Here is a 10,007-nt window from a genome sequence, read left to right as displayed (position 1 = left end):
GACTTAGGTTCTATAAGGGTGCTGTTCATTTCCGGAACGTAACTCAAAAAACGTTAAATAATTTCTTACAAAACTTTGCATGTCTACTAGGCACATACTGAACTGGTGCCTTTTGCTATTAAGGAATTTTATAAATTTATATTTTTTACGTTTCCATGGCAACAAGTTGGACTTAGGTTCTATAAGGGTGCTGTTCGTTTCTGGAGCGTAACTAAAAAAACATTAAATAATTTCTTACAAAACTTTGCATGTCTACTAGGCACATACTGAACTGGTGCCTTTTGCTATTAAGGAATTTTATAAATTTTTATTTTTTTGCGTTTCCATTGCAACAAGTTGGACTTAGGTTCTATAAGGGTGCTGTTCATTTCCGGAACGTAACTCAAAAAACATTAAATAATTTCTTACAAAACTTTGCATGTCTACTAGGCACATACTGAACTGGTGCCTTTTGCTATTAAGGAATTTTATAAATTTTTATTTTTTGCATTTCCATTGCAACAAGTTGGACTTAGGTTCTATAAGGGTGCTGTTCGTTTTTGGAGCGTAACTAAAAAAACGTTAAATAATTTCTTACAAAACTTTGCATGTCTACTAGGCACACACTGAACTGGTGCCTTTTGCTATTAAGGAATTTTATAAATTTTTATTTTTTGCGTTTCCATTGCAACAAGTTGGACTTAGGTTCTATAAGGGTGCTGTTCATTTCCGGAACGTAACTCAAAAAACGTTAAATAATTTCTTACAAAACTTTGCATGTCTACTAGGCACATACTGAACTGGTGCCTTTTGCTATTAAGGAATTTTATAAATTTTTATTTTTTGCATTTCCATTGCAACAAGTTGGACTTAGGTTCTATAAGGGTGCTGTTCATTTCCGGAACGTAACTCAAAAAACGTTAAATAATTTCTTACAAAACTTTGCATGTCTACTAGGCACATACTGAACTGGTGCCTTTTGCTATTAAGGAATTTTATAAATTTTTATTTTTTGCATTTCCATTGCAACAAGTTGGACTTAGGTTCTATAAGGGTGCTGTTCGTTTTTGGAGCGTAACTAAAAAAACATTAAATAATTTCTTACAAAACTTTGCATGTCTACTAGGCACATACTGAACTGGTGCCTTTTGCTATTAAGGAATTTTATAAATTTTTATTTTTTGCGTTTCCATTGCAACAAGTTGGACTTAGGTTCTATAAGGGTGCTGTTCATTTCCGGAACGTAACTCAAAAAACGTTAAATAATTTCTTACAAAACTTTGCATGTCTACTAGGCACATACTGAACTGGTGCCTTTTGCTATTAAGGAATTTTATAAATTTTTATTTTTTGCATTTCCATTGCAACAAGTTGGACTTAGGTTCTATAAGGGTGCTGTTCATTTCCGGAACGTAACTCAAAAAACGTTAAATAATTTCTTACAAAACTTTGCATGTTTACCAGACACATACTGAACTGGTGCCTTTTGCTATTTAGGAGTTTTATAAATTTTTATGTTTTACGTTGCCATGGCAACAAGTTGGACTTAAGTGCTATTGGGTAGTGTTTGTTTCTGGAGCATAACTCAAAACCCATTCAATACTTTCTAAAAAAACTATGCATGTTTACCAGACACATACTGAACTGCCTTTTGCTATTTAGGAATTTAAGAAATTTTTATTTTTTATGTTTCCATTGCAATAAGTTGGACTTAAGTTTTAATATAGGGTGGGTTCACTTATGGAGTATAACAACTAAACTGTTAAATATTTCCTTGCCAAACATTGCATGTCTATATATAAAGCACATACTGAACTGGTGCCATTTGATATTAAGGAGTTTTATAAATGTTTATTTTAGAATTTCCATTGCAGCTATTTTGACATGGCCTAAGAGAAATGTTGGGTCAGTTACCTGGTTTAGGACCATAACGTGTTAAAATGGGCGGGGGATATAGATGACTTCGTCGACTGTACGCTTGTTTTCCCCAAACACAGGCAGCATGATGACACTGTACACTGTCTTCTGTATGTTTGTTTGTTTGTTGTCTAACGCTGCACTCAGCAATATTCCATCTATATGGTGGCGGTGTGTAAATAATCAAGTCTGGACCAGACAATCCACTAACTGACATCATGAGCATCGATCCATGCAACCCGATCCCATTAGTAACCTCTTACAACAAGCATAGTCGCTTTTTACAGCAAAAATTGGTTGATGAAGACCTATTCTACCCCAGACCTTAAGGGTCACACTGTCTTCTGTATGTTGTTTTCAGCTGCAATGAGCATATAGCATCAGTCTCATTAAAAACAATGTCTCTGTGTGTGAACATCTCATCGCGCCGCCATCGTTCTACTTATGAAGTCCACAAGCATGGAACTTATGAAGTCCACAAGCATGGAACTTATGAAGTCCACAAGCATGGTGCTTATGAAGTCCACAAGCATGGTGCTTATGAAGTCCACAAGCATGGTACTTATGAAGTCCACAAGCATGGTGCTTATGAAGTCCACAAGCATGGTTCTTATGAAGTCCACAAGCATGGTTCTTATGAAGTCTACGAGCATGGTGCTTAAGAAGTCCACAAGCATGGAACTTAAGTCCACAAGCATGGAACTTATGAAGTCCACAAGCATGGAACTTATGAAGTCCACAAGCATGGTGCTTATGAAGTCCACGAGCATGGAACTTATGAAGTCCACGAGCATGGTGCTTATGAAGTCCACAAGCATGGAACTTATGAAGTCCACAAGCATGGTGCTTATGAAGTCCACTAGCATGGAACTTTTGAAGTCCACAAGCATGGTGCTTATGAAGTCCACAAGCATGGTCTTCATGAAGTCCACAAGCATGGAACTTATGAAGTCCACAAGCATGGTCTTCATGAAGTCAACACGATGGTGCTGACAAATCTAGAAACAAGAATCACCCAAGACCTCCAGCTTTTGCATGTTTGATCTACCACTGCCTGTCTGCTCAGAATAACAACAGATACAAAGCTGCAAGGTTTATAACCAGTTTATTCCGCTAGTGATGAAGCTCATCATAATACTGGAGGAGGAACAGGAGGACTGTATTCAACATACTGAATGCTGTAGAGACAATGGAGATGAAATTCATATTAAGTTTGTAAACTTAAAGAAACTGACACATAAATTGAGCCTAGAAACTTTTACCAAAGTTCGCATTTTCTTCTGCTTCAATAGCAGATGTCATCAGACGGTCTTTGGTTGACTACCTCTGTAAAACCTGTTCATCCTGAAGGAGAAGGTTTTCTGCCACACATAACAAGTCACCACTAGTCACAATGGTCTGGATCAAATCACTGGTTGGTAGTGCTTGTTTATGATTTAGAATCAAACCCAGACCTTGTGCTTGATGAGACGATTCCTTCAAGTCACTGACGGAGTGAGTTCATGTTGCGAGGTGTATCACAGAGATCAGACAGACCAGTGGCTGGCCACAAAATGTTATTGAGAAGTGTAGGGAGGAGCACCTACGGTGGCGCAGCACTCGATATGTGGACAACACTGACACAAGGTGGTACACTCGATACCATAATACTGGACAGGAAACATCATTCACAAATATGGATCATTAATTGTTCAGTGAGAGTGCATGGTGAATTAGTGCTTCTCAGTTGTAAAATTAAGAGAGCCCAGTTCTCAGAATTTGTACCTTGATTCCACATCAGAATCACTGTCATGTGCTATACACATCTCATTAATTTCATAAGGCCACACTTCCTTAATTTAACATTTCACGGATTTAGTCCAGCTTTTCCACACAAGGTCAAAATAAAAATAAATAGCTACCGGTATGTCAGTCATATGAAAGTCATTCTGCTGTGGCGTTAAACCTGCAGCTGGCTTCTTGAATCACTGACAGTGTTGTAGACATGGAATTTATATGTTACATTTTAATATTGTATAAGAGGGTCAATATAATAAGCAGGAGACATAATAAAAATAAATATTTTTATCTTTAATTTAATTTTCCAGCTGCTTTTCAGTAAGGGCAGCAGGCCTGTGAAACAAAAATATACAATGTGTGGCCCAACAGAATTACAGTCATGTTCTTGACACATTCTCTTAATTCCAGTGTGTTCATAACCACAACATTGTAAGTAAGAAAATAGCATTACATTTTTAAAAACATGTTCTAATAAAAAAACTTAAACTAGCTTGTAGAGAATGGCCACATCAATCACTTGAAAACGAGATTACTTTGGAATATGAGTGAGTTGAGATGTAATATCTCGCATCCAAGATGGCTGATTTCTCAAATGCTTAATATTCGTTTTACAGTAATTGTTTTGTTTTTTTGTTTAACGCCACACTCAGCAATATTGGAGTTATGTTATGGCTCTCTGAAAATAATCGAGACGTATACTTACCGCAAAAAGAAACACGAATACCATACATGTAGGTTAATATATGAAGACATACTCATATTCAAGAGATTGGTTCGATGCACAAACGAACATACTGGTATATTGTGTGAACTGATGCTCATGAACGCATCATATGTGACATCATAGATCCACGACTCGAGATGCACCATTTGTCTCGTGCAGGATTAGCATGTAAAGTTTCAAAATCATGTGCAGCATATCGTGATAAGAATAAAGTCACTCTGTGGTAACACTTGACTGATTGTTGGTTTTGTCATTAATTGGTACACATTGGAAACATCTCTTCTTAACGTACATACTTCTCTATGTGTTTCTATAGTTCGCGTTTCTTTTGGCGGTGAGTATATATAGTTTGACACATGTTAAACAGCGTATATTTCAATATTAAAGTTTCACATTTATCGACTTATCTGGATATGTATAAACTGTTCACAACTTAAGACAACTTTACTTACGTCATTTAAAGCAGGGATGAAAGCCTCATGCAAAAAACAATGACAAGACACATAAAGACTTGATACAGAGGATTCCTAACTACACTAAAAGCACCAACTTCACTTCAGGCAACAATTCACACTCGATAGTGTCAGCATCAGGACTCTAGTATAAAATATGAACTATGAATTATGCAAATATCACAAAATAGCATTTCCTACCCACTCCTCAACTTTTGAAAGGGATGTTGGTGTTGATTCTGTTACCATGGTTACCATGTTTATTTAAACTTGAAATGAAGCTGAAGATGTGTCAATTCTTTGGAAATATCGAATAGTATTTGTAAGACAGCATTTCCAAGAAATTGGTCTGTTTATATAGTACTTGAATGCAGGGACCCTAGTCTCACTTACAGACCCTGATAAATATCAAATACAGCCCATGCAAGTCTATAATGTTTGGCAAGTCTAGATTACTGCAGTATCAGGATGAAGAGAGTCTCTGGGCTCCTTTTTACTATATTTTTATTAAGATAATTTAACAACTTTTTGTTCTGTACTACATGTATATGTTCATTTCTGAGACTAGATGTTACAGACTATCCCTTTCAAAAATTGAGTAGCACTAGGGGCATGTTTAGGTTAACTTCATTGTGTCATGTTTAGTCTTTTTTTGGAGTTACACCAATTAAAATGAAAACCATATTGGGCCTCGCTGCACATTGTGATCTTAGTACTAAGACGATTACAACCCCTATACTTTAATATAGACTTACGACAATCATTGCACTAAGATTATCATAACTCTAGACTTTCACATAGACTTACGACAGTTTTAGAGCTTAGATTATCATAACCCCTATACCTTGAATTAGACTTAGGACAGTCATGGCGCCAAAATGGCATTGTGTATCCCTGGACAAAAACACCAGTATTCCAGACTGTGGATGTTTCACAATAGCGAATTACCATGGCAACACAGCATATAATATATATCATTCTATGAGATCAGATATGTGGGACTATATTGCAATATATAATTTAAGACAATACAAACATGTTGATACTAAAATTATTCTGATTCAACAAATGGCATCAAGTTGAAAACAATCATTTCCTTATTTCAATACTCTAGGAAATACAAGGAGACCTCACTCTGAACCTTAAGGTCAGGAGGCCTCAGAATGCCTACACATACAGCTTGTAAACACAATGACTGTGAACATAATATTCCAATACCCTCTACTACTGATTCAGAAACACAAACACTGTCTAAATGGGTGAAATCCCATTCTGGGCTGACACTGGCGAATGTCTTCAAACTGTACATTACTACGACTCAGATCTTATAATGATCAGATCTCTCTTCCATCAACAAATATTACCTGGTCAGCATTAGGAAGGATCATATGACTTGCTTCCATGTTCACCAATCTACTGGTAAGCCAGGATAAGTTGTGACCTGACAATTAACCCTGTATGACTGCTTTTAGCAATATTCCAGCAATATCATGGCGGGGGACACCAGAAATGGGCTTCACACATTGTACCCATGTGGGGAATCGAACCCGCGTCTTCGGTGTGACGAGCTAACGCTTGAACCACTAGGCTACCCGACTGCCCAACCATTGTGAAGAAAGGGGTAGTGGGTGGATATGTGTGTATCCTGTCTCGGCTAACAACGAGTTCTGGGGCGAATTCAATAGTAAAAGATAGTACCTGCAGATTTGAGGTACCCGATGACTGTGAAAACGGAAACAGCAAATTTGCATAGATAACAAAAATTGAGAAGTATCGTGACAATTAAAGGAATTAATTTGCGGTAAAAATGGAATACAATGTACTTTTTTAACCCCAGGGCGCAATAATGAATAGTGTCATTTCATTCATCAAATGATTGTGACGGTTGAGACCTTAGCATAGTGACAGTTGACTCAACGACATACTCCATTACTAAACCATGTGATTGTTTATGGGGTTTCAGCATACTGAAAATATATTATTGCCGGATGGATCTATATTGAGATAACTGGATACTCATACCACTAGTCTTCACATTCTGATGTGTTTTAGCATAGATAGAGGCAGACCAGTGGCAATGCTACCTTTAGACAATGCTTGAGATTTAGTTGTACATTCTTTCTCCGTGTAATTTATCACATTATAGGCCAATTCTCGAGCCTGAGAATGATTGATTTGGCCATGCTTACCTAGCTAGTACATGTCTTTTTGTTTGTAATTAACTTCTACCAAACGACTTTAAGAGAATTCTGGTATCTATTATTCTTAATAGTCTTGTGAGCAACACGTGTGTCCATGGGAGCGTAGTCAATTTCATCGTCATGACCTGCAGGTGCACAACATGCATACAACCTCTCTACCTGTAACAAACCAAATATGATGCCCAAATTCTGTGTACCTCCTACTTGTAGCAAACGCGTTTTGTGAATTGGTTTAACTTATCCTGCAGGGATAATTCTAGGGTGAGGCCTTGTGCTTTTAGGCACTAAATTTCAAAAAAGGCCCACATTTTCAAATACAATGGGGCATTTTAACATTGTGCTGTATGTACGTCTGGAATATTTGAAATTTTCACATTAAAGGGCCCATGTCAGAATATTCCTAGAGTGAACCCTGATCCTGGCTTACCAGTATATGCATGGTTTTCCAGTAAGACAATGGACAGGAATATACATAATGTACAAACATGATAAATAGGACACTGAATCAACTATTTCACAAATAACAAAACAACTCGAAATAAGACTCTTGTTTCCAGCATTTGTTGCATAAACAGAAACAGCCATTGATATAAAACCTGCTGCTGCTGCATCGACTGGAGTGAGAGTGGATTTAATGCAGCTCAGTGTTTCAGTAATATCAAGACATGTCAGCCTAATGTGGACGGTAAGCCAAAGTGATACAGTTCACAGATGACTACTGTTTTGTTAAACCCACATGCATAGGTACGGTGCTGATAAACAAAGGGAGAAATCAGATTCAAATTCATCACATGCAGATCCTGGCACCTAGGGGGCACAACTCTGCAAAGAATATTGCACTGCCTTTGGCCACACATACCCATGAATCATTAAAGGAAGCCATCAAGCGATACCCAAAGGCTGGAAGACATAATGTAACACATGACCTAAATTTGTCACAGGGGAATCCCCTTTCTCCACTAATGTCATAACTACCAGTTTCGACTCAAAAAAAACATGGAAAAACATGTTGATGCTAAAAGTAGAAGGATAATGTAAGCCTCATTTTGAGATTAAGCAGCACTTGGTATGAATGCTTGATGACTACCTCTAATGAATTCAGTGACAGTGATACTGATCCACAAGCAGTGTGATAATCTTCATGATTCTGTTCATATGTAATTCTACCATGACACTGAAAAATACTTGAATCAGGTATCTAATTCCATTTGATACCTCAAAATGAACATGCCTTTTCACCCAAAGGCTAAAGCGCTTGGTTCCAAATTAAAATATGGGGAACTGAATCTCCAATGAGACAATTTCAAATTTGAAAACTGTAACAGATCTCGCTCCCTAATGTACATCGAACATTCTTATACAATGTATGCTCCCTCTTGTAACAGCATGGCGATCATTCTGGTGATCAGCAAATGTACACACAAACATTATGAAGTATATAAACTGTTCTAAAGACTGACAGTGTTTGTTATGTGGAGTTATCACAAAAACACAGTATGTTTATCGCCTAAATAACACATACCGTATTCGTCGTAATAAGCGCCCAGGGCGCTCTCAAAATTAGAAATAGGGGGCTCTTATTAGAGTATTATTTTGGAGTTGTAAGATAAATTTCGTGGATTATGCTGACAGCCTGACATGTTTATGTACGACAGATATATTTTTCCAGAATTTAATCGCCAATGATAAAGGATGCATATAACACACGAGTGCGTAATTATACGAGAATAGGGGAAGGAAGCGGTGCGTATTATATGCGAATAGGGGTCAGAAGGGGTGCTAATTGGGATTGCTCACTAGCCAATATATCAGCAAATCTCGACGTGGGCGCTTATTACGTCGAATACGGTAATCATATATTCCACATCATAAAAACCATGGTAATCTTGAACAACACCACAAATCTCATATATGGTGTCGGGGTTCTCCAAGATAAGAGGGCGGCCAAATAACATGGAAGGCGCCATTGTAGAAATTTGTCAGCATGGGGCTCGAGATCTGTTCTGTAAGTCCCCACAGTTCGGATTCCTAAATAGTCTCTGGAGACAAAGTTAATACCCTTAGATAGCACTACCAAGACTACCAATGAGATCTCCTTGACCCTTGGGGAGCATGCAAATCCTGCAGTTGTTCTATTTGGCTGTACGAGATAAGACAGAGGACTTGTGACAGTGCAATATTATGGCCTACAAATAATGACACTGAAAAGAAATGCTCACTTTCATCTCACATTCATTTCGGAGTCTTTTCAGTGTCAAATTTGCTCACCCTGAGTGAATGAGTGAGTATGGTTTTACGCCACTTTTAGCAATATTCCAGCAATATCACGGTGGGGGACACCAGAAATGGGCTTCACACATTGTACCCATGTCGGGAATCGAACCGGGGTCTTCGGCGTGACGAGTGAACGCTTTAACCACTAGGCTACCCGACCGCCCCTTGCTCACCCTGATTCCCGAACACTTCTTACCAGATCTCAAAAGGACATGTCAGAATCCACCCTACACCGCTAAACCAAAATATACAGTACACATTCCTGGGTCATAAAAGGGGGCAATTTCAATCAAAATTACTGAAAAAAAATCGAAAAATAAAATATACATATCCTTTATGTACACCATCATTTTGTTTTAAATGATGAATCTTCTAACCAACTATGATTTCACTTGCATCCCGTATACCACAGTGTTGACTATTCTCTACATCAACCCCAGAATCGTGTGTACCAAGGGGGTTGGCAGCCTCATAGATGTTACATACTTGAGAACCTCGGGATGAAGCAGCTTCTTCAAGCATCATCCACATACCAATAACAGTTTCTCACAAACAGCTTCAGATCCTGCTGAATACAGATGATATCACAGACCTAGGATACCAGTAAATACTTAATGCTTACCCATGCTATAAAACACTAAAGAACATACATTCTAAGAACTTGGTATTAATGTAAATTAT

At 37.7% G+C, this 10,007-nt stretch overlaps 1 protein-coding gene across 1 annotated transcript; it reads left to right on the top strand.

Moving 5' to 3' along the window:
* Window positions 1–2,316: 2,316 nt before the first annotated feature.
* On the top strand, window positions 2,317–3,256 carry LOC139464712 (uncharacterized; the record flags this gene model as incomplete). Its single annotated transcript, XM_071246229.1, has 1 exon — window positions 2,317–3,256. A coding segment is annotated over one exon (573 nt), but the record flags the coding sequence as incomplete, so codon positions are not given.
* Between the last annotated feature and the right edge of the window lie 6,751 nt (window positions 3,257–10,007).

Source organism: Haliotis cracherodii, unplaced genomic scaffold, assembly GCF_022045235.1.
Source record: "Haliotis cracherodii isolate W230 unplaced genomic scaffold, xgHalCrac1.p SCAF_17, whole genome shotgun sequence".
Lineage (NCBI taxonomy): Eukaryota > Metazoa > Mollusca > Gastropoda > Lepetellida > Haliotidae > Haliotis > Haliotis cracherodii.
This window is presented reverse-complemented; position numbering and strand designations above follow the sequence as displayed.